The sequence below is a fragment of the Dryobates pubescens genome, chromosome 15, assembly GCF_014839835.1.
Source record: "Dryobates pubescens isolate bDryPub1 chromosome 15, bDryPub1.pri, whole genome shotgun sequence".
NCBI lineage: Eukaryota > Metazoa > Chordata > Aves > Piciformes > Picidae > Dryobates > Dryobates pubescens.
Window position 1 is genome coordinate 27,187,781 of NC_071626.1, and position 24,486 is coordinate 27,212,266.

Below are 24,486 nucleotides of genomic sequence, written 5' to 3' on the forward strand. Positions count from 1 at the left end.
TTCAGTGTAGCTGGTGGCAGTGCCTGCAGTGTAGCTGGTGGCAGCTGGCAGCAGTGCCTGTAGTGTAGCTTGCGGCAGTGCCTGTAGTGTAGCTGGCGGCAGTGCCTGCAGTGCAGCTGGTGGCAGCGCCTGCAGTGTAGCTGGCAGCTGGTGGCAGTGCCTGCAGTGTAGCCGGTGGCAGTGCCTGCAGTGTAGCTGGCGGCAGTACCTGCAGTGTAGCTGTCGGCAGTACCTGCAGTGTAGCCGGCGGCAGTACCTGCAGTGTAGCTGTCGGCAGTACCTGCAGTGTAGCTGGCGGCAGTGCCTGCAGTGTAGCTGTCGGCAGTGCCTGCAGTGTAGCTGTCGGCAGTACCTGCAGTGTAGCTGTCGGCAGTGCCTGCAGTGTAGCCGGTGGCAGTGCCTGCAGTGTAGCTGTCGGCAGTGCCTGCAGTGTAGCTGTCGGCAGTGCCTGCAGTGTAGCTGGCGGCAGTGCCTGCAGTGTAGCTGTCGGCAGTGCCTGCAGTGTAGCCGACGGCAGTGCCTGCAGTGTAGCTGTCGGCAGTGCCTGCAGTGTAGCTGGCGGCAGTACCTGCAGTGTAGCCGGCGGCAGTACCTGCAGTGTAGCCGTCGGCAGTGCCTGCAGTGTAGCCGGCGGCAGTGCCTGCAGTGTAGCCAGCGGCAGTGCCTGCAGTGTAGCCGGTGGCAGTGCCTGCAGTGTAGCTGTCGGCAGTACCTGCAGTGTAGCCGGCGGCAGTGCCTGCAGTGTAGCCGGTGGCAGTGCCTGCAGTGTAGCTGGCGGCAGTACCTGCAGTGTAGCTGGCGGCAGTGCCTGCAGTGTAGCCGGTGGCAGTGCCTGCAGTGTAGCCGGCGGCAGTACCTGCAGTGTAGCTGTCGGCAGTGCCTGCAGTGTAGCCGGTGGCAGTGCCTGCAGTGTAGCTGGCGGCAGTGCCTGCAGTGTAGCTGTCGGCAGTGCCTGCAGTGTAGCTGGCGGCAGTACCTGCAGTGTAGCTGTCGGCAGTACCTGCAGTGTAGCTGGCGGCAGTGCCTGCAGTGTAGCCGGTGGCAGTGCCTGCAGTGTAGCTGTCGGCAGTACCTGCAGTGTAGCCGGCGGCAGTGCCTGCAGTGTAGCCGGTGGCAGTGCCTGCAGTGTAGCTGGCGGCAGTACCTGCAGTGTAGCTGGCGGCAGTGCCTGCAGTGTAGCCGGTGGCAGTGCCTGCAGTGTAGCCGGCGGCAGTACCTGCAGTGTAGCTGTCGGCAGTGCCTGCAGTGTAGCCGGTGGCAGTGCCTGCAGTGTAGCTGGCGGCAGTGCCTGCAGTGTAGCTGTCGGCAGTGCCTGCAGTGTAGCTGGCGGCAGTACCTGCAGTGTAGCTGTCGGCAGTACCTGCAGTGTAGCTGGCGGCAGTGCCTGCAGTGTAGCCGGTGGCAGTGCCTGCAGTGTAGCTGGCGGCAGTACCTGCAGTGTAGCTGGCGGCAGTACCTGCAGTGTAGCTGGCGGCAGTACCTGCAGTGTAGCCGGTGGCAGTGCCTGCAGTGTAGCTGGCGGCAGTGCCTGCAGTGTAGCCGGTGGCAGTGCCTGCAGTGTAGCTGTCGGCAGTGCCTGCAGTGTAGCTGGCGGCAGTACCTGCAGTGTAGCCGGCGGCAGTGCCTGCAGTGTAGCCGGCAGCAGTGCCTGCAGTGTAGCTGGCGGCAGTGCCTGCAGTGTAGCTGGCGGCAGTGCCTGCAGTGTAGCTGGCGGCAGTGCCTGCAGTGTAGCTGGCGGCAGTGCCTGCAGTGTAGCCAGCGGCAGTGCCTGCAGTGTAGCTGGCAGCAGTGCTCTCTGTGGACAGCTCTCACCAGCTTTCAAAGTTCTTTCCATCGTTGCACCGTGTCCGGGGCTGAGGCCAGGCAGATCCTCTCTTGCCTCTCAGCAGGGCAGAACAAATGAGCCCCAGCCATGGGCTGCAGACATGATGGACAGTGATGTGGTTTACAGAGAGCTACAAGAGCGGTGACAAAAGAGATCCCAAAGGATACAGCACACCCAAAGCCTCCCAGCACTCCCGTCTCCCCACCTGAGGGTATACCCAAAACCCCCAGGGCTCTTTCTTCCCTCCCTCCACTGTTAGGCTGATCTCAGCTGGCCAGGTGAGATTGCCTTTCCCCCTTCTCCTCCTGGCATTAAGCCTAGCCAGGCCCAAGAGGCCTTGAGGTAACTCCCCTTCCATTACCAGATAGGGAGAAGCAAGGCAAGAAAGAGGAAGAGTCAGACCTTGCTGACAGACGTGTAGGGAGCAGGACACGATGGGTATGGAATTCCTAGCTTCCTGTGTCCACCCACTGGGCTGCACACTCGGGGCACCGGAGGTGTATCTTGTGTGGCAGCAGCAGGAGGTGCCCAGCCTGAACTGCCACACACCAGCTCTCCCTCCTCAAGTGTTTTTCACCTTCTTGAACCATTTCTCGGCCTTCCCACACAAGTCCAAACCCCTTTGCCTCACCTTTAAGGCTTCATATATAATTTTATTACTGCCTGCTAGTCTTTCCCTGTTGTTGTTTACTTCTTCAGCTCTTCATGCCCAGAATCCCTGTCCTCCATGCCCTGTTCGTTCACACTGCCCTGAGGCTCTCTTCTCATGCTTGTTCTCCACATGGGTTTTTTTCTTTTCCTTTTGCCTTGAATTCCCTTCTCCAAACCCACTTTGTCTCTGTCCCTTATGACTCCTCCTCACACCAACAGCCCACATCTGCTGTAGTGATGTAGGATGCTCTTCTCCTCCTACCCTGGTAGAGAGGAGAGTGATAGAGCTCCCCGCAGCAGTCTGTCCCTGGAGCTCCACAGCATTTAGGGGAGCCTTGGCCCTTTCTCTGAAGCAGGTGGAATGAGTCCCAGTGGGAGATTGGGCAGCTCTCCATTTTGCCACGAAGATATCTGTGTTGCTTTGAGCAGGGATATGAGCGTGCAGCTGAGCCAGGTGAAGCTCACAGGAACCAACCAGGCCTACCGAGGGCTGCCGGTGGCACCACTGCTGGAGCTGGGGGGCAGGGCTGCCACTATTATTTAGCCACTTTCTGGCACCTGACAGCTCTAGCTCTCCTCATACAACACCAGCCCTGTAGCTAAGTCCCAGCATTGGCTTTTAGCCCAGGCTCTACCCTGTGCTTGCTGCACCGTTTCAGACACACTGGATTTGTGCTGCCCATGGCTCTGCCTCCTCACACATGAAGGTGGGCATGATGACATCTGCAATCTGATGAGAAGTGTTATGAAGCTAAAATCAATCCTGTTCGTAGTCAGCCGAGACAGAATCACAGAATGCTTTGAGTTGGAAGGGACCTAGTCCAACCCCACTGCAGTGAACAGGAACATCTTTAACTAGATCAGGTTGCTCAGAGCCCCATCCAATCTGAGCCTGAACATACCCAGGGATGGGGCATCTACCACCTCTCTGGGCAACCTGGGCCAGTGCTTCACCACCCTCACTGTAAAAAAATGTCTTCTTTCTGTCTGGTCTAAATCTACCCTTCTCTAGTTTAAAACCACTATGCCTTGTCCTGTTGCAGCAGGCCCTCCTGAAAAGACTGTCTCCACCTTTCTTATAGGCTCCCTTTAAGTACTGAAAGGCCATAATTAGGTCTCCCCAGAGCCTCCTCTTCTCCTGGATGAACTACCACATCTAAGGAGTTGGATCTGTTCAGCCTGGAGAAGAGAAGGCTCCAGGGAGGACATTATATCAGCCTTGTAGTACCTGAAGGGGGCCTACAGGAAAGCTGGAGGGGGATTATTTTATGTGGTGATAGGGCAAGGAGCAATGGTTTTAAACCAGAGCAGGGTAGATTTAGATTAGGCATTAGGAAGAAGTCTTTTACTGTGAGGATGGTGAGACACTGGAATGGGTTGCCCAGAGATGTTGTGGACACCTCACCCCTGAATTTAAGACCAGGCAGGATGAGGCTTTGAGAAATCTGGTCTAGTGGGAGGTGTCCCTGCACATGGCAGGGGGTTGGAACTAGGTGACCTTTAAGGTTCCTTCCAACTCAAGCCATTCCAAGTAACTCCAGGTGGGGTCTCACCAGAGTGGGGGATAACCACCTCCTTTGACCTACTGGCCATACTTCTTTTCATGCAGCCCAGGATACAGTTGGCCTTGTGGGACATGATCACACATTGCCTGCTCATGCCCTGTTTTTCATCCACCAGTGCCCCCAAGTTCTTCTCCCCAGGGCTGCTCTCAAATCCAAGGCTGGAGGGTGCTGTGGCGGTGCGCAGTGCTGTTCTCAGCACACAGCGATCTCAGCGCCGGCAGCCGCAGGCACACGGAGCGAGCAGCCAGCCGTGAGCAAAAACGTCAGGCAGGTGAAAGGTGCGAGCTGGAGCCTGCCCCCTCCCAAGGGCCCTGCCTCGCCCTCCGCTTTGTGCGGCTCCCGGCAGCCCGCACCGCGCACTGCTCTCCCCGTTCCCTGCCTGGCTGCCCGCAAGCTCGGCCGGCGGCGCGACCGGCGGTAAGGAGCAGCGAGTGGGGCTGCAGCCGCTGCGGGCGGGCGGCGGAGCTGACACTCGGCAGCGGCACCGCCAGCCGCTGAGCAGCGGCGGGCGCGGGGCTCACGGCCGCTGATTCGCCACCGGGTGCGCCCCGCCCGCTCTGCCCCGGGAGAGGCGCCCGGGGAGCACAGCAGACCGGGGGTGGGACTCTAATTTTAGCGGCCCGCGTGTGCGCTGCGCGCAGCGCCGCCGTGTGCGCGGCTTCCATTACGCACAGGCGGATTGAGCTGAGTGGAAAGATCGGCGTCTCGCTTGCCGCTGTCACACCGCATCAGCTCACGGCCGAGCTGCTCTGCGCCGAGAGCCCTGAGCTGCCGCGAGCCGCTCGGCACCGGCAGCCGGGAGCCGCTCGGCGCCGTGATCGGGCGGCTCGTTCGGGTACGGCAGCCCAGGGCAAGGCCCATCTGCTGCAGGGAGCAGGCTTGGCTCTGTGTGCCAGGGAATGTGCCCAGCTATGACTAACACCTCAGCCTCTACAACAGTTTCTAACCTCGTGCAGTCTTCCTGATGCCAACAGGATTTTACCTGACTCTAAATGCGACTCAGTAGGTGCTGAAATTGTCTCTGAGAGCCTGAGCTTGAGTAACTTGAGAGCGCTTCTTTAAGCATCATGCATTGCCATTTACACATCAGAGCTCAGGAGCACTTCTTTAAGCATCATGCATTGCCATTTACACATCAGAGCTCAGGAGCGCTTCTTTAAGCATCATGCATTGCCATTTACACATCGGAGCTCAGGAGCACTTCTTTAAGCATCACGCATTCCCATTTGCACATCGAGACTCCTAGCAGCAGCACGTAGCAGCTTGTAAGGCTCAGCTTCTGATCCGTGGGCAGCATTTGCCATTGTAGGGATTAGTGATGATTCCATGCTGTACAGTGCTCGGAGCCGGAGATGGCAGGCAGACGTGGGGGAGTGTCAGGTGCTGTGTGCTCCTCTGCCTCCAAGGGCAGGTGCCCTGAGCAGGCAAGGCAGGACCAGTGCCATCCCCCATTTGACCCATGGACTTTGGAGACAGGTTTGGATTCTCCCAAGGTCACACACGATCATTTGTAGCAGGCCAAGAAACTGAACCAAACCTTCATCAGCCTGTCTGTGGCGGGGGATCAAAGGCCATTTCTTTGACCACACCTTTCTTTAGGCCACACCTTGAGTATTGTGTCCAGTTCTGGGCCCCTCAGTTTAGGAAGGACATCGAGACACTTGAAGGTGTCCAGAGAAGGGCAACAAGGCTGGGGAGAGGCCTTGAGCACAGCCCTGTGAGGAGAGGCTGAGGGAGCTGGGGTTGCTTAGCCTAGAGAAGAGGAGGCCCAGGGGTGACCTCATTGCCCTCTACAACTACCTGAAGGGTGGTTGTAGCCAGAAAGGGGTTGGTCTCTTCTCTCTAGCAACCAGCACCAGAACAAGAGGACACAGTCTCAAGCTGTGCCAGGGGAGGATTAGACTCAAGGTAAGGAGAAAGTTCTTCACTGAGTGAGTCGTTCGTCATTGGGATGTGCTGCCCAGGGAGGTGGTAGAGTCACCGTCCCTGGAGGTGTTCAAGAGGGGATTGGATGTGGCACTTGGTGCCATGGTCTAGTCATGAGGTCTGTGGTGACAGGTTGGACTCGATGATCCTCGAGGTCTCTTCCAACCTACTGTGATACTGTGACCAGGCAGGCAAACTATAGGTACAGCTCTCAGAACCGTTTTCCCCTCTGGCTGTACAACAACCAAGGATGCTGTGCCTGCTCAGGGACCTGGCCACAGAGGAACAGTCTTGCTGTCTGCAGCTCTCAGTTCAAGGCTGTGGTATGCTCTGTAGAGGATTTTCTCCAAGCCAGGGTAAGTGACCCAAGTCCAAAAGTCTGTCTGTTCCTCAATAGTCGAATAAAATCTTTCACCTACAAACTGTCTGGCCTGCTCCAGATGAAAAATGCTGAGTCATCAGGACTGTGGCCAAATTTCATCAGCTGTTTTGACACGGGTAAGCAAGGTACTGCGACTGATGATAAGCTCAGTCTCCAGCCTCCACAGAGAGGCACAGCTGTGATGAGGCAGCATGCATGCCTTCAGAGCAGAGCCTGCCTTCCTGCAGAGCAGAGCCTGCCTTCCTGCAGAGCTCCTGGGAGGCTGCACCTCGCAGGCTGCAGTGTCTAGCAAGAGCACGGGGGACATTGCAGAGCAGGCGTTGCTCCTCCCACAGCGATGCTCAAAGCCGTTTGCTCCTCGATGCCAAGCTGCTGCTGGAGCCGAGAGCCTGTGCTTGCACGCCAGCTTCTGATTCAGGCTCACGGTCATCGAGTTCCTGGCCTGGAGCATGTTTTCTCCCTGCCACCTGCTGCCAGCTCCTCTTGCACGCAGCCTCCCATAAAACTCCACACCGGGTGCTGACGCCTGCCTCTCCCAGCTGTGCTCAGCTCCCTGCTTGGCAGGCAGACGTCTCCAGCTGGGGGGGTCTCCTGAGCCAGCATTCCTGCCTGTGCCTCGCTGCTTCCCTGCCCTCAGAGAGCAGCTGCTGGAGCCTGACTATGCCGGGTGCAAGCTGGGTTGCAGCTTTCCAGGCTGGCTTTTCTTGCTGTCTCCATGTTTGCTTTTCCAATGATATCTGGAGAATAAGACACTGACAGCTCAGTGCAGAAACCAGTGCTGTTGGGACATACAGCCAGCTGCTTCTGAGCAAACTGAGTGTATCCTCTCTCTTCCCAGCCAGCATCTTCTGCAAGAGTTTGCCTTGCTCTGGAATGATGGCATGCTCCAGCACGTGCTCCAGGGTGGTGAAACACTGGAACAGGTTGCCCAGAGAAGTGGCAGATGCCCCATTCCTGGAAATATTAAAGGTCAGGTCAGATGGGGCTCTAAACAACCTGATCTCATTGAAAATGTCATTGCTCACTGTGACCTCTGAAGGTCTCTTCCAACCCAATGCATTCTGCTGTTCTTTGAGTCTCTGTGTGAAGAACCTGGAAAATGAGCACTGTCCCAAGTCAGAATGACCTGAGCATGTACACCCTTTAAATCACACAAAAAAGCCTTCCTATGCCATTTGCTCTTGTGATAACAGGGTGCAAGTGGTGCCTCTCCTGAATGGCTGTGCTACCTCCTTCCCAGCGAGATTGTTTCCACAGGGTCCATACAGAAACAGAGTAAGCATTGGCCGGTGCCAGGCAGTCCTGTGAGCTTTTCCCTCAAGGTGAAGGACGGGGAGAGGCATGTGTTGAGGTCGATAGAAGGATCTATTAATGTTCAATAAGCGGAGCGATTCATAAAAATATTAATAGTTTTATTAATTGCCAAAATCCCACCAAAACCCACTCATTAAAACCTATTTGCAGATTCGAGGTGTTGGGCTGTGGAACAGACCTCCCACCAGCAGGAACAAGTAACAATTTGAACAATCTGTACAAAGATCCAGAGACACCAAACAGCACTTCAAAAAAAGGGCCCCCGGCAGTGCAGCCGGCGATTGCCCACGGCGGGTGTTGGGGGGAGCTCCAGAATCCCCCAGGGCAACAGACCTTCCATAGATGCTTACAAAAAGCAGCTCTTGTACTTCCTCACCGATCCTGCTACCTCCTGGCACGCAGCAAGATCCAGACAAACCAAAATGGTGTCCACCACGTGGAAGCCGCAGGAGCGCCGCTTCACTTTCTGTTGGTGTCTGCAGCTTGTTGCTGAGGCAGGATTTGTTCCCAAAGGGTTTGTAGCTGAAAGCTTTGTAGAGAGGAGGTTCCTCGTCTGCAATCCTTTAGCAGTGGCGCTCGCTCCTTGCTCCAGCCAAACGAAACTGTCCCGGGGACTCAGCTCCTCTGGGGTCCCGCCTCTCGGCCCGGCAAGACGCGAGTCTGTCCTCTGGGCTTTACAGCGCTGAAGCAGCGAGGGGTCTTTGCTGGCTTGTCTGGGTAAACTGAAACACAGTTCAGCTTCCAAGTGAAGCTTGTGGTTCCTTCCAGAGCGTGGACAATCGCAACCCCACCCTCTGGCTCTTTGGGCTGATACTTACAGATTTCCCGAGGCAATGCTGGCCAGGAGCAACACAGATCTAGGGGTGAAACCCTGGTATTGCAACCTATAGAAAGCCTTCTCTCCAAACGTGGCCTAAAGCACGCCCGCCTGGCTCATTCTGGCTATGAAACATGTTCAGGCAAGCCTAAAGAACCAATCTACTAACTTCTGTCTCATTGTCTGGTTCAGAGCAATTTGAGGCTTTTTTGTCCATTCAGGACAGCATGTGAGACAAGAAACACTGACAAGTCACCACTGTCACTGGCACTCAGGTTTGTTGTCACACTGGACTTAGCATGGCCTACATACCTGACAGCAAAGTGAGGCTGACATCACATAGCCAGTGGATGTGTGTATGTGATACACAGATACCCATGGCGATAGGAACAGGTAAGGACAAGAGAGTAGGAGCCTCGCTGAGCACACCAGCTGCAAACTGCCACCTCCAGGCAAGTCTGCTCCTCATCCCATGGGTGCTGCAGGGTAAGGAGCTACAGCTGCAAGCTGTTTGCTTCTTGGTAAGGCTGACTCCTCTGATAATGTTGCTCTTGCTTCCAGGGGCCTTCCTCATCCCCTATTTCCTGACCCTGGTGTTCGCTGGCATTCCTCTCTTCCTGCTGGAAACTGCTCTGGGCCAGTATACCTCTGTTGGAGGGCTGGGAGTCTGGAAATTAGCTCCTATGTTTAAAGGTACTGTGCTGAAATTCATGAAGGTGCTGGCACACAGCTACAGGCAAACCCACTTCAATGGTTTGGGGAGCAAATCCCTGGGGACTGGGGTGGGGTGGCAGGTGAGGGGAGTTTTCCCATGTCTCTTTATCAAGCTATTCTGCTCTAGTGAGGCCTTACCTGGAATACTGCACCCAGCTCTGGGCTCACCTGTTCAAGAGGGACAGGTGTCTGATGGAGAGAGTCCAAAGGAGGGCTACAAGGATGCTGGAGGGACTGCAGCACTGCCTGGGGAGGAGATGCTGAGAGCCCTGGGGCTGTTTAGTCTGGAGAGAAGACAGAGAGGGATCTGATCAATGTCTATCAATATCTGAGGGCTGGGGGTCAGGAAGGAAGGGACAGGGACAGGCTCTGCTCACTTGTGCCCTGGGATAGGACAAGGGGCAATGGATGGAAACTCCAGCACAGGAGGTTCCACCTCAACATGGGGAAGAACTTCTTCACTGTAAGGATCCCAGAGCCCTGGAGCAGGCTGCCCAGAGAGATTGTGGAGTCTCCTTCTCTGGAGCCTTTCCAGCCCTGTCTGGATGTGTTCCTGTGTGACCTGAGCTGGATTCTATGGTCCTGCTCTGGCCGGGGGTTGGACTTGATGACCTAACATCCTGTGAGCCTATCCTTGACCCTGATGTCCACAGTGACTATCATCAGCTGACTGCTGTTCAAGCAGTCTTGCATGATGAGAAGGCATTTTATGAGCAGCAGGGACTGTGATAGATGGATTCTGGCTGCACAAAGCCTTCCCTAACCCTCCCCATGTGGGCTCACTTTAATTGCATAGGAAAGCTGTAAATAGGGGACATAAACCAGGAGCAGTATTCTGAAAAGCAGTAGTGATTTAGAAATTATTTGGATGTGGGAAAGAAAATGTCATCCACTGAGTGACCAGATCCTGTGTTCAAGGAGCTCTGTCCTTAAAGTACCTGTGGCACAATGAAAGGCAGTGGGGATAAGTGGGTGGGAGGTGTGAGGGAGCAGACTCCCTTGCTGACCAGCTCAGTTTAGCTGTACAAACTGACACAAATTTTGTTATGATGTCCTTGAGTGCAGTTGGGCCCAGGAGACCTGCATTGACAGTGTTCTCTGCCTGCCTTCCTAGGAGTGGGGTTAGCAGCTGTGGTTCTCTCCTTCTGGCTGAACATCTACTACATTGTCATCATTGCCTGGGCTCTCTACTATCTTTTCAACTCTTTCACCACGGTGAGTCACAGACATGCCAACAGGGTCATTAATCCCTGCTCTACCAGCAGTTGTTTGTGCCACAGACTATTCACTAAGGGCTTGTCCTTTGTGCAAACAACCTTCATCAGCACACTGCTGGTCCCTTCCCAAAGAGCTCCAGCAGCCCTGGAGGCAGTGATGTAGTGCTGATGGGCACCAATGTCCTCTGGAGAGGGTGTCCCCTCCCTGGGTACTGTGGCTAATCACTTCATTCTTTAAAACCCCACCTTGTGTCTCTGACATATTTCTAGAGCTTTGTAAAGCTAAGAGCTTCACATTTCTACTCCTGGCTTTGTAAAGACCTATTCCTGACTTTAATTAGTCCTCATTTACTCTTCCCTTTATAAATGAAATCCCAGGGAATTTTTTCTGATGGAAAAATAATTCAGCAGGCATTTAGACATCTGCTGTGCCTGCCCCTTTATTTCAGCCCAGTAGCTGGGAAGAGCTTCCTTAACTCTCTGAGCAACCTGCAGCCTTAAGAACATTAGCTCTGTGGCTCAAATGGTGTCGTATTTCACTTAGCCATCAGCCTGAAATGCTTCACGGGTGCTGTAGGTCCAGCTGCACTCTTTGATCATCAGTTTCAAGTAGCTTTTGCTAAAATACCCAGTTTGACTTCCCAGCTGTGTTTCTACCACCAGCACCCCCTGGAGGCTCCCAGGTCCAGAACAAAATTGTCAGGTGTTTGTTCCCAAACAAAAATCTATCCCAAAGAAATCTATACCCATTCAACCCTTAGGATGAGGCTTTGGTACAGTCAGGTGTCTCAGACCCAACTGGTGACAGTGCCCGTGTCTGCACAGGCAGCTCCAGTGCTTGGCTCAAGGCCTTGCCTTTTGCCAGAGGCAATTCCAGATTCCCCAAAGAAGACAAGACAAATAAAAAGCCATGTCTCTTGTTCCCCCTGAACTTGACTGAGACCTTTTGGAACCTGAACAGGAATCCATCTTGTCTTCTGGGGTTTCTATCCTCTGAAATTCAGAGGAAATGAAGCAGCAACAAACTCTCCCCCTGCCTGCCCCTCCTTGTAACCTCTCTGGTGTGCAGACCCCTGGGTTGAAAGGTTGCTGTGCAGTGCTGCTGGAGTCACTGCTTTTGCTTCAGTGCAATTAGCTACTCCACAGTGAAAGCACTGGCTGGGTGCAAATAGCCTGAGTGGCCACTGTGGTGTGCCCACCTGCTCCTCCCATGGTCCTGCTGCCAAGCTCAGTGTGCTCATGAGGAGGTATCCTTCACTGGAGTGAACTTGTTCAGATGTGGGGGGAAGGCAGCACTTAAAGGCACTGATGCCACAAGGCACTAAAGACACACATAAAGGGGTCTGTGTTTCATGGATACAAACATCTTAGAGCTTTCTTCAGCTGGAGCCTGAGCTCTTATCTGCAGTGGTTAATCACCCAGAAGAGCCATTCTGTGTTTACCTAGATGTACTGCATTTGGGAAGTGAGGCTGGCACACGTGGAGACACATCTGAGATGCTCTTGTTGGTTTGCCTTAGCTGAGGCTCTGCAGGGCATGGGTGAGTTGTCCTGCCAGCTCACACAGCCCCCGGGGCTGTGGTTTCATTGCTTGCAGTGCCAAAGCTGATCCTGATGAATCTGTAGTGATGTGCTGCTACCAGCAGTGCTACCTGCAGTGCTACCTCCCACCAGCTCCTTTGTGCTGCTTAGAATCAGGCCCAGGGGCAGCATCAAACAGCTGCCCCTCCTCAGATTTGCTGCTGGGCTTATGTTACAGCAGTGCATTTGTGCAGACAAACCCTCAGCCCCCGTTGTCAGTGCCACACTGCTCTTCTCTCACTGAAGCTTGATGTGAAGGAGGGATAAGAAACAGCCGGGTGTTTGTGCAGCAAGTTCTAACCACTTGTTGAGTGATAGCCAAACGCTGCCATGATCATAAGCACAATACCCCCCCCACAGCTATTGTAATTAGTAGCTATTAATTACCAACAGTTAATTAGAAATGGCTTCCTATCTGGGGAATTGCTAATGGAGCTACACCACGGTCCTAGTCACGCCCTTCCTGGAGAATCCCTGTCACACCCTATCCTTATTCTGGAAACCCGTGCTGTGCCTTGGGCTGCAAGGTTCCTGCTCACCCAGGGGAGCTGCACAACCTAGCTGGGAGAAAGGAAAAAGAAATGAAATTCACTTTACCAGCACCCAGACTTTTGCTTCCCACTGCTGCCCTCGGGAGATGTCGCACTGGTGCTAACGCCCATGCCCTTCTTCTGGAGCAGGACCTGCCCTGGCAGAGCTGCGGGAACGCCTGGAACACCGACCGCTGCTTCTCCAACTACTCTCTGGAGGACACCACCAACCTCACCAGCGCCGTCACCGAGTTCTGGGAGTATGTCCACAGCCTGCCCACGACAGCTCTCACCCCTGCTCGCCCTCGGCGTGCCTGCTGACGGGGCTGTGCCCTGCCCCTTCGCTGGCACAGCCTCGGCAGCAGGGCATCGGCACCGGCTGCTGGCAGGGGTGGGCATGGGTGTGGGGTGCACTGTGCAGCCACACGTCAGCTGGATAGAGATCATAAGAGGCTCTCCACCTCTCTTCCTTCATCAGTGAACCTCAGATCCCTTTAGGGTTTTGCCGGTTCTTGTGCTTCCCTACACCCCCCATGCCTTTCACCCTCCAACAGCCTCTGGGGGCTCCAATCCCCCTTCCCCCAAGGGTCAGACCTGTCCTTAACACAACTTCCTCTCACCCTAGGAGGAACATGCATCAGATGTCTGGGAGCCTAGGGGAACCTGGCACCATCCGCTGGCCCCTGGCTGGCACCCTGGCCCTGGCCTGGCTGCTGGTCTACTTCTCCATCTGGAAGGGTGTGGAATGGACAGGCAAGGTATGGTGTGAGGGCTGGGTGCATCAGTGCTGCCTCTCACTGCTCAACTCAGCTGCTGAAATACCCTCTGGGCTCAGTTTCATATGAGAGCCTACAGCAAGGCTGCCCTGTTTCAGGGCAGAAGCACAGCAGGTGCCCTTAAATGCTGACATTTGCTTTGCAGGGTTGTAAAAATTGCTGCTGTGTTTGTGGCAGTTTTCATTCTAAGCTCTTCCCTGTAAAGTCACAGGTCTGAGTGCTCAGCCTCTGTGGGAAGAGACTTGGAAAAGGGGTTTTTAGAGACAGCCCTCAAAGAAAGAGACCTCTTCTGGGCTCACTCTTTTGAAAAGAATTCTGTCAAAATACTGCCGTGGGACAAACCCCTCCCCCACCCCCCCTTGGAAGTGCTCCTGCTGCCCTTTAGGTGCTGGTGGCAGACCTTCAGATGAGAAGCACAGTGGTACTCCCTGTGCAGGAGCTCAGGCCAGCACAGCTGAAGAGCCATTGCTTAGCTCAGTGAAACAGCAATGCTGAGATGTGTTATTCACAGCACAGCATGGTGCAGAGGGACAGTGTTATGAAAGGAATGATCTAGAAGAGAGATCAGAAAGAAGCACTTCAGATGCAGGTCACCTAAGCTGTTAATTTCCCTGGTGGCTCTCAAACAGGTTTCAGACAGCCACAATCAAGTCCTGTGATGAGGATTGCAGGTACCTGTGAGCCCCTGAAAGACAAAGCACCAGAGTCAGAATGACTCACAGTGGAGTGCTGGCCAGGAGAAACACCAGCCTCAGCTCTGCAAAATATGTTGGCTTGAAGGGATTACTTCTATGGACTAAACTTATTCTGTGCAATTTCCTTGTCTTTGGGCAAGTCATGCAGACTTGAGCACGCTGCTCTGGCAGTCAGTGTGTCCTCGTGTGTCCCTGGCAGAGAGAAACCTCAGCCAGCCAGGAACAGTTGTGGTATGGGGACTGGGGCCAGGGGAGAGCAAAGTGCTGCCGACAAGTAGCTGCGGCCAGCGAGCTGCCCCTCTCCCAGGGGCACACACTGGATGAAATGCCATCATGGGCAGGAAAGCTCCTGGGCACTGGTGGGCTGAGGGCTTCTCTCCCACGGTGTCTTTTGCAGGTGGTGTATTTCTCTGCCACCTACCCCTACTTCATGCTCTTCATCCTGTTCTTCCGGGGAGTGACTCTGCCGGGAGCCAAGGAGGGGATCCTCTTCTACCTTACCCCTGACTTCAGGAAGCTCTCTGACTCTGAGGTTAGCTCTGATTTCCCACTTGCCTCTGCATGAGTCCTCCTCAGGCACTTCCCTTGCATATATTAAATACTAAGTATAAAGTGGAGCACTTCCCCATCCAGGCAGTCACCACCCTCCCAGCCTGGGACGAAGCTGGAGGGCAGGGCCATCGTGGGTGACAAGCTGTGCCAAAGCACTCCTGGGGAGGAGGCAGGGGTCTGAGAAATCAGCCCTTTGGGTTGGGACATCCCCTCTGTTGGGAGTGCCTCGTTTCACCAACCACCCTGTCCTAGAGACAGGACAGTGCTCTGGCACCAGTGTGGAGAGCTCAGAAGCAGCATGAGCACCACAGGGCACGTGGCAGCAGCCTTTGGAAGCACCCAAATGTTGCATGGTGGCCAGTGACTGCCTTGTCAGGAGAAGCACACAGGGCACCCAGGAGCAGCAGGGAGGCTTGCAGAGGTACAGTTTTTCAGGAGACACAGTCTCTGCCTCTTGCAACAGTGATGCTGTCATGGTTCCAGAGGTCACCAAGGATTTGTGAGCAGGGGCAGCTGAATACCCATCAAAGGGGTGTCAATGATCCCTCTTGCCAGAAGCTTACTGTGACTGTCCTGCATTGGCTGTGACACTGGGAACAGCAATCTGAGGATCAGGAGAGCTGCTTGAATATTATGCAATTAAAAAATGAGCAGCCTGCTCTTCACCTGCCATTAAGGCACTGAGACCACCTTGGCAAGCTGCCCTCTGCAGCTGTGTGCACAAGGAAACTGCACGTTGAATAAAACCCCAGACATGCCAGTGGAAGAGGAATGGAGGGGTTGAGTGTGGGCTATGGGGCTCCAAGGGAAGCAGCACCTCTCAAGGGTGCAGCTGTGAGAAAGCAAGCACACCCAATTCAGAGGCTGTGTGAGTCCCTTCTGACCTGGGCTGGGGGCTGAAGGGCACTGTTCAGAAATGAAAGGGACCGACTCTTCCTCCATCCCCAGAGAGCCCTGCAAGGAGCCTGGAGCCACAGGCTTTAGTGACCTGGGGATGTGCATCTGGTGCTGGACCAGGCTGCACACTTGATGCTCTTGCCACAGGGGAAGGATGCAGACACAGCCCAGTGGGCTGTACACCCAAGTCCCCTCCACAGGCTACACACAGTCCCCTCACTAGCACTGCACTGAGCTAGTTCAGGGGGGCTCTCACTGCAATTGTCTCTTGGCTCCTCTGCAGGTCTGGATGGATGCAGCCACACAGATCTTCTTCTCCTATGGCCTGGGGCTGGGCTCCCTGATTGCTCTAGGGAGCTACAATACTTTCCACAACAACGTCTACAGGTCTGTTGGTTTCTTTCCAGCCTCCTGCATGGTGGGGAGGGAGAGCCACAGTGAGGTACCTGATCTCATGGGGGAGGGTCACAGTGCCATCCTCTTGGTGGCAGCTGTTGGAATGCAGTTCTCCCACTTGCACATCACCTAACACATCATCCCTGCTGCTTCTCTGGAGCACTGCAACAGCTCTCCACAGGGCCTGGCCCTTTGTTTACCCCATCCTCCACTCCTGACTTGTGGTAGGGATGTGCAGGTGGTTTCTTTCCCTTTTTTTCTCTCTTCCAGAGACTCCATTATTGTCTGCTGCATCAACTCCACCACCAGCATATTTGCTGGCTTTGTTATATTCTCCATTGTTGGCTTCATGTCACACATCACAAAGAAGTCCATCTCAGAGCTGGCCTCCTCAGGTAAGAGAAACCCAGGGTCAAATACAGCAGCAGCCTCTGAGAGCAACCTTTCAGTGAACATGGGATACTCCCAGGCCTTTCCTGACTGGGACCCCAGTGTCCAACCCTTTTTTGCATGCCCTCCCACCAGGATGGGTCTCAGGCACCTGTGGCCTATGTTCACCCCACTCTGGCTGCAAGGGACATCTCCACCTGCTTTTAATGTTCACCTTCTTTTAGTGCTGAAGTATGGTGTGCTCTTGATGCAGTGAAGTACTTAGGCCATTTGCTTTCTGAAACCTTCCTAAAGAGAATAGATCCTGCCTGTGCTTTCAGTAGACCTGATCAAAATTTGGAGCCCCTCTTCCCTGTGAGATTTTGAAATGGTAATCTCAGAGTACTTTTTTCCTCTCAGATGAGGCTGCCTTTTGCACAGACACGATGTGAAATTGCTGGCTTCACAGAGACAGCTTTCATCTCAAGGAAAAAAAAAACCACCACATTCTCTTATGGAAAGAAAAAATACATCAGAAAAGTTATAGCCAGCTCTGAATAGCCATTAATTTTTCTAGGAAGGTGCTGCAGCTGCAGTTGGTAGCAGTAATTTGATGACTTCATTGGGGGTGGGCAGAGAAAAGGCAAAACATGTCTCCAGTCACTGCTGCCCCCAGGCATGGCTGTGCCATGGGCAAAGGCTCAGTGCTTTGGCTCCTGTATTCAGCACCTGCACTTCCTCACTGTGGTGCCTGTCTCTGCTTGACTGTGACCCTTAGGTCAGGCTTCCCATCAAATACTTTATAAACATGGACTCCTTCCTCTTCTCGTTGCCACAGGCCCTGGACTGGCTTTCCTCGCCTACCCGCAGGTGGTCACGCAGCTGCCCCTCTCCCCTCTCTGGTCAATCCTCTTCTTCTCCATGCTGATGATGTTGGGTCTGGATAGTCAGGTGAGACAACCCAGGGGCCAGGAGGGGTAAGATATTAAAACATCTTCAGAGACAATGTAGTGGCTGTGACCCCACAACAACGGTACTGGGCAGGGTCTTTTCTTACTCTTCACAGTGAGATGCAGCTGCAAGGAACAAGGCCTCCTCTGTGTGGTCATTGCTATGCACTCTTCCCTGCACAGGCAAGGGTGGCACTACCTGATTGTCAGTAATCACCAGCTTCCAGCAGCCCAGCAGAACTAATTAGCCTTGAAAGAAAATCACCAATTCCTTGAAGGATGAGAAGACCTTTGGAAAGCTCTTCTCTGTTCAGATGAATTTTTGGCCCTAGCAAAGTGCTGGTGTTGCTCTGTGGGCATAGCTTGTCCCCATCTTGCTGGTTGACCCTAGGAGGTGAGCTCACAGGCTCCAAGTAGAGCTAGTGGGAAACTAATCCTGCCAAAATACTTGGGGAGAAAAGAAAATATTTCTTTCAGGTAATAATTGCTTTGTTCGTGTAAATCATGATTCCTCCCACCCCCAAATCAGCATTAACTCCCTCACTTTGTAACTGCATGATAATAGTTTGTGCTCATCACAGTTCTCTTTGTGCTTTGTGAGGAGCTCAGTTTGAATGCTTTGAATTTTCTTACTGTGTCACCTTAACCAAACTGCATTTCCTGTGAGTCAAGACAATCTCATTACTTGGCTTACTTAGGTTAGGATAGAAAGCCTCCTTTCTATCCTAAGGGAGGAGCACCTTTGCACAAGGCAGCCAGAAGCAGTACTCTGGCACACCATCGAGAGGCTGCACTGAGAAAAGAAGTGCTGAGGCACTGGAGTGTGGGAGCTGGGGCTCTCCTGTGCAGATGTTGGTCTGATACAGCATTTTGCCATTGTGGTTGATAACAAGAGAGAGACTGAGTGGATCTGAAGCACCCTGGCCTTGCTTGTAGGTGAGCAGGGGTAGAGCAGCAGAAGGAAAGAGCCATGCCTTGTGGAAAGCTGGTGCCTGGGTGCCATGACTGCTTCACCTTCAGATAAGTCTTAGAAGCTATTGGAGGGGGAAGCATCTGGATAGCAAAAGATCTCTAACCTGCTGCCTTCAGAGCCCTCACAAAACAGAACCAAACACTGTTGGGCTCTGTGTTTTCACAAGTGATGCTACTTTTCTTCTGATAATTCAGCATTAGAGTAGCTGCCTGGTGGAGCAGTCAGCTGCAGTGTGCCTTTTGAGAGCACCAAAATCAAAGGTGGCTCCAAAAGCCTGTGCTTGGTCTGTGCCCACAGGCTCCTTCCTTGTGGTGCAAGCCACCAGTACAGCACAGGCACCCTCTGGGCTTGCAGGTAGTGCTCATAAACCTGAGCTTAGTTCCTAATCAGATTCAGGTGTTTCTGAAATGTCACACCTGTGTTCCAAGAGAATCCAATCAACCAGGTCTGGTTTTCCACCATGGCAGCTCCCACAAACATCACCAAGCTCAGGTCTGCATCCCCACAGGTGTTCTTTGCACATCATTTCAAATCATGACTACATGTTCCAGAAGAATCTACATTGAGAGGAAAAAAATCATTACCTCCCATGGATTGTTTACTCAGTGCTGGGAAATGATCTCAGGTGTGGCAGTAAGGTCGCTGAGTACTGTGCGGAATTCATTTGCTGCATTTGCTTCTGAAAGACGCTTGGAATTTCCCAGGAGCCCTCTGACACCTGGGCTCAGAGGGCAGGCAGTCTGGGGGGGCTGTCATTGCCTGGAGGGGTAGGAGTGGGAAGGGAGTGGGGAGCAAAGCATTAAAAGGCAAGCCATCTTCTAAAAATGAAGAGAGAAATAGAGCTGAGGAAGCTCTCTGCCTGCATGCTGGAGCTGTAATTCAGTCAAACACACCATTAGCAGTGTGGCAGCTTCTGCATGCAAAACAAATCACACAGGCTGCAACTGCAGCTCCAGCTGCACAGCCCGTGGGAAGCAGCCAGTTTCATAGAAGATTGCTTTGCTACATGCTGATTAGATGCAGTTTGTGGTATTTGTGGGTGGGGAGAGGCCATGTCTGGGTCAGCAGCCTGGTCCGTGAGGCACAGCAGGGCCAGAGGGTGCCCTGCACCTCCAGGGCTGCTGGGCTGGGGCTTCCCCTCACCACCAGTGGGGCGTGGGGCTGCAGACACAGCAGAGATGCTCAGAGGCCTGGATGGCAGTGGGAGGCAGGGCTGAGACTCCTTTCACAATGCACCTTAGCGACGATGGGAGAAGGTCCACCCCTGCCCATCAGTCCATTCAGCAGTGAGTCTGCTGCAGATGCAGCACAGCTGGGATAGGACAAGGGGCAATGGATGGAAACTCCAGCACAGGAGGTTCCACCTCAACATGAGGAGAAACTTCTTCACTGTGAGGGTCCCAGAGCTCTGGAGCAGGCTGCCCAGAGAGGCTGTGGAGTTTCCTTCTCTGGAGCCTCCTTCTCTGGAGCCTTCCTATCCCTGTCTGGATGTGTTCCTGTGTGACCTGTGCTGGATTCTATGGTCCTGCTCTGGCAGGTGGTTGGACTGGAAGATCACCAGAGGTCCCTTCCAACCCCTGACATCCTGTGATCTGTGATCCCATGAGCTACAGCTGCCTCTTGCTGCTGGGCTGCTCCTCTCTGCAGTTCCTTACCCGGGACCTGTGATAGGGGTGCACCTTCCCCCTCGCCTCTCCTCTGCCTTAGCATTCACTGTGCCTCTGATCCACCCTGGCTTCAGCTCCCTTGCACCCAGCCCCTCCTGCATAAGGCACTGCTGCTGTCTCTTAACCTGCCCCTTCCCAGGTCAGGCATCTCTGCCCGGAGCCAGCCAGCCTTGTGACCGCCAGCTTGCTCTGCCCGTGTGAGCCTGCCCCTCGCGGATTACTCATGAGCACCTCCAGCTGGCAGTACACAGATGCACTCTGCTGGCTCTCTGCCACACATCTGGCAGCTGTGGTTGAGCTCCCAGCTGGTCCCTGGGTGCCAGGCAGGGTGCTCTTTGTGGACAAGCTCCTGATGCTGGGAGCAGATGGGAGAGAGACTTGCCTTCAGACTGAGGTCTTGCCTGTACTGACTCCCAAGCCTGGGACCCAGAAACTTGTGTGATGGATAAGCCCCTTGAAGGGGGAATAAAAGGAACAGGGAGAAATGAATGGAGATAAAATATTCATGAGAGAAACACTACTGAGGAAGAGAGAACAAGTGTGAGAAATGGGGCTGGGGATGATGAGAAAAATGGCACCTTAGGGACTGGAGACTGAAATGTGAGTCTGTGTGTGCCTTTGGCCACTTGCACACCCCACACACACACCCACACACCCAGCTACACACGAGGCTAAACACACTCCCACACACCTACACACAGCTACACACAGAGCTGCACACCCCACACACACCCCCACACACCTACACCTACACACACCTACACACAGTTCTACCCACACCCAGCACAAGGAGCTGCTCCTTACCTGCCCTGCAGTCAGTGTGCTGACACTCAGGTGCTGCTTGCCTGATGTAAGCATCTCAGGCTGAGTGTTCAGGGAGATGTGGCCTCCAGGCCAGCCAGGGAGCCGCAGTCCCTGGAGCTGGAGCTCTGAAACCTCCTCAGGCAGCATCCCCTCGGAATGCTGAGGCTGGGCCAAGGCCAGCATTGGCCTTGGCCAATGGGTCAGTCAGAGGTGTGGAGGCTGCTGCCTGTCCTGTGCCTAGAAGCAGCAGAGTGCTGCCATGTGGTTCTCTGCATCATCTGGTACACAGCCTCTTTCTTTTTGGTAGGAGGCAAAGAGATTTCAATGCACTTTGTAGCCCTGTTCCTCATCCCCCCTGATTTGTCCCTCTGTGCCTTCCCTGACTTGGCCTCCCTCTTCCCACACCCAAGGGCTGTCAGCTTCACTCCCTCATGTTGTGTGAGACATCTTTTTCTTCACTTCTCCTCCACTGGACACTCCTTACATCCCCCCTCTGCCCTGACCACCCCCAGCTCTGAGCCTTTTTCCCTCTCTGCCTCCCCCTGGCTCCAGCAGCACCTGGCCATGCTGCCAAGTGGAAAGAGTAGCTTTTGATGGTGTCTTTTTGAACTCTGATGCCAACTTAGTCCTGGCTCTTCCAGACAATGAGCTGGGTAGGATGGGGTAAAAAGCTTTCTGTCACTGAGTATAAAGACAGCTTAAGCCATGCCTGAAGAACATGAGATGCTTTAGGAGTACTTGTGTCCAACATAAAAGGCTCAGCTGCTGATGCTCTGGGGATCCCAGCTTTCTGCTGTGCACTCTGGGGGTATAAAACCCTGGGCAGAAACATCTTCCCTTACTTCATTCTGTGCCACATGGAAGCCAACCCCAGCAGCCAAACTCTTTCACTGTCCCTGCCCAGCTAACAGGAAGAACACAGACTCTCCACATCTTCCATACATCTTTCCTGCCCTCTGCTGCTCTTCTCAGCCTGTTTGTCACTACCTTCCTCTCTATCCTAGGATTTTCTTCATGTTTCCCTCTTCAAAGCCAAATCTGAAAGTGCCAGCACTCTGTGGAGTGCTTTCCCAGAGACACAGTGGTCCCTGACACCGACAGCAGAGCCCTCTTTCATTTCCATGGTCTGGCTCCTGCATTTGCTGAGGGTGAGGAGGGAAGCTGGGAGCTTGCTGCCTGCAGAAGGATTTCTGCTAGGGGCACGATGTGCTCTCTGGGAGCTGTGTGATACCACAGGGTTTCTGGAAGCAAGGTACAGAAGCCAGTCTCACAATGTAGCAAGAAATAGGAGGGAAGGATGCACTTCCAACATATACTACCAGACTGTGCTCATGCTATCTGGCAGAACTGACCAGAAAATTGATTGGAAGATTGCTTTGGTTTGCCCCTGGGGCCTTCTTTATGTTTTATGGTGCAGACAGCATTAAGGTACTGTGCACAGCAACCAGGTGTTTTCAGCTCCAGAAAGCCCATGTGCTGTGAGCATGGGCCTCCAGTGTGCTACATGCCTGCAGTACAGTGTGCTCAGGAGAGGGAAATCAAGTGAAGGGCTGGGGAGTCATAGATGTGGCTGTCCTGAACATGGCTGTGAGCCTGGGCAGTGGCTAATGCAGCTCTTCAGTGAGTGTTTCAGTTCATTGAACAGCACAAGCACTGCTGCAAAAGGCTGAGAAGAGCACCCATGGGAAAAGAAGAGCAAGCAAGGTCCTGCACATGCTCCAGCAGCAGACAGCCCTATTGCTGTGGCTGAGCCTGGCAGCACGCAGGAGCAGGGCAGTGGTGAGGAGGTTGTAGAGAAGGGGAAGAGCCTGCAGTGTGCCCAGGCAGCTAAGAGGGCCAATGGCATCCTGGCCTGCATCAGGAACAGTGTGGCCAGCAGGAGCAGGGAGGTCATTCTGCCCCTGTACACTGCACTGGTTAGGCCACACCTCGAGTCCTGTGTCCAGTTCTGGGCCACTCAGTTTAGGAAGGAGGTTGACTTGCTGGAACGAGTCCAGAGAAGGGCAACAAAGTTGGTGAGGGGTTTGGAACACAGCCCTACGAGGAGAGGCTGAGGGAGCTGGGGCTGCTTGACCTGGAGAAGAGGAGACTCAGGGGTGACCTTATTACTCTCTACAACTACCTGAAGGGAGGTTGTAGACAGACGGATGTTGGTCTCTTCTCCCAGGCAGCCAGTACCAGAACAAGAGGGCACAGTCTCAGGCTGCGCCAGGGGAGGTTCAGGCTGGATGTTAGGAAAAAGTTCTACCCAGAGAGAGTGATTGCACATTGGAATGGGCTGCCTGGGGAGGTGGTGGAGTCGCCATCACTGGAGGTGTTCAGGAGGAGACTTGACGGGGTGCTTGGTGCCGTGGGTTAGTTGCTTGGGCGGTGTTGGATTGGTTGATAGGTTGGACACGGTGATCTTGAAGGTCTCTTCCAACCTGGTTTATTCTATGTATTCTATGTAAGAAAAAGGAGACTTTCCACAGGAGGCAGGAAGCAGACATTTATCCCAATGCATTTTAGGCATTTAATCCTGGTGCTTTTAGCTCCTTCCCTATTCAGCAGAGGGAGGCAGGGAGGCACTTTCAGAAGATGGTTTGCACCAATTTTGTGCAGGGCTGCTTCGTTTTCTAGTGTCTGCAGGGAGCATTTCAAGCAGTGAGTCTCTCAGCATTGGAATGAAATGCAGGAGGTGGTGATGTCAGGCTAAGATCCTTACCTGTGTGTCTTTGCTGTATACCCTTTGCTGTAGTTCTGCACTGTGGAAGGGTTCATCACAGCCCTGATGGATGAGTATCCTCACCTCCTGAGAGCCAGGAAGAAGATCTTCATTGCCATCGTCTGTTTCATCTCCTATCTCATTGGCTTCTCCAACATCACCCAGGTACCTCTGTGCACAGCAATTTTCCAGCCACTCTGGCATAGCACACTGTCACTGACAGTCTGGGAGAAGTGGCAGCATCCAGAGGAGTCATCCTGATGCTGAATAAGCAGCTGTGCTCATCACTACTGCATCCCGAGTCACCTGGGAGGTCTCCACACCTTTTACCCCCTCCTGCTGTCGGTCTGCCTTGGCTTTTTGCTCTTTGCAGCAGGGGCTCAAGCCAACAGAGCCCAAGCTGAGGGAACAATTGGTGCAAAGGCTTAAGATAACACAAAGACCATGTTGCTGGGGCTGATGGGTCTAGAGGCAAGGATCCTGTGTGTGGCAGTTAGGGCTGAGCAAAGCACTGTAGGAGGCAAGACAACAATATGCCTGGGAGAGGCAGAGCAGACTAAATTAAGAAACTCCATCTAAGATAGAGATGATTCACTGCTAAAGAAAACCCTGGCTAAGTTATTTAAAACAATGTTTTAAGCAAGATTGGAGTTGTGGGCATTGTGGGTCCTGCATAACAGTCTGCATTGCTCCTTTACCCCTCGTCCTCTGAGTGCCCTTCATGACCCTCTGCGCTTCTCCTCACCCTTGGCTGTGCCAGAGCAGGTTGGCTAACTGCCTGCAAGGGCACATCAGTTTTTCTGTTGGGAACCAGACTGCAGTGCTCTGTTGTCCAGGGAAATTAACATTAAAGCCACCAGACACAGATAGCAGCAATCCAAGGCACCGGCTGATACTCTTGACCATAATCTACAATCCGTAACTCCTTGGCCCTGGTTTTGTCTCCTCAGGGTGGCATTTATGTCTTCAAGCTGTTTGATTACTACTCAGCCAGTGGCATGTGTCTTCTCTTTCTTGTCTTCTTTGAGACCATCTCAATTTCCTGGTGTTATGGTAAGCACACGACAGACTGTTCTTTGTTTTCTCCATGGACACAATGAGTTATTCCAGAAGCCTCCCACAGTGGAACCAATGGAAACTGAAAAGAGCTAAGGGTGAGAGCTGCAGAAAATTGAAAAACA

At 53.6% G+C, this 24,486-nt stretch overlaps 1 protein-coding gene across 1 annotated transcript in view; it reads left to right on the top strand.

Moving 5' to 3' along the window:
* Positions 1–24,486, top strand: part of LOC104310212 (sodium- and chloride-dependent GABA transporter 1) — a 42,910-nt gene that overhangs the window by 12,809 nt on the left and 5,615 nt on the right. Inside the window, exons 3-12 of the mRNA XM_009911623.2 lie at positions 9,042–9,173; positions 10,309–10,409; positions 12,673–12,782; positions 13,148–13,280; positions 14,391–14,525; positions 15,726–15,829; positions 16,109–16,233; positions 17,046–17,158; positions 23,339–23,470; positions 24,256–24,358. Coding sequence (XP_009909925.1) covers positions 9,042–9,173; positions 10,309–10,409; positions 12,673–12,782; positions 13,148–13,280; positions 14,391–14,525; positions 15,726–15,829; positions 16,109–16,233; positions 17,046–17,158; positions 23,339–23,470; positions 24,256–24,358 — 1,188 coding nt within the window. The remainder of the gene's footprint in view (positions 1–9,041; positions 9,174–10,308; positions 10,410–12,672; positions 12,783–13,147; positions 13,281–14,390; positions 14,526–15,725; positions 15,830–16,108; positions 16,234–17,045; positions 17,159–23,338; positions 23,471–24,255; positions 24,359–24,486) is intronic.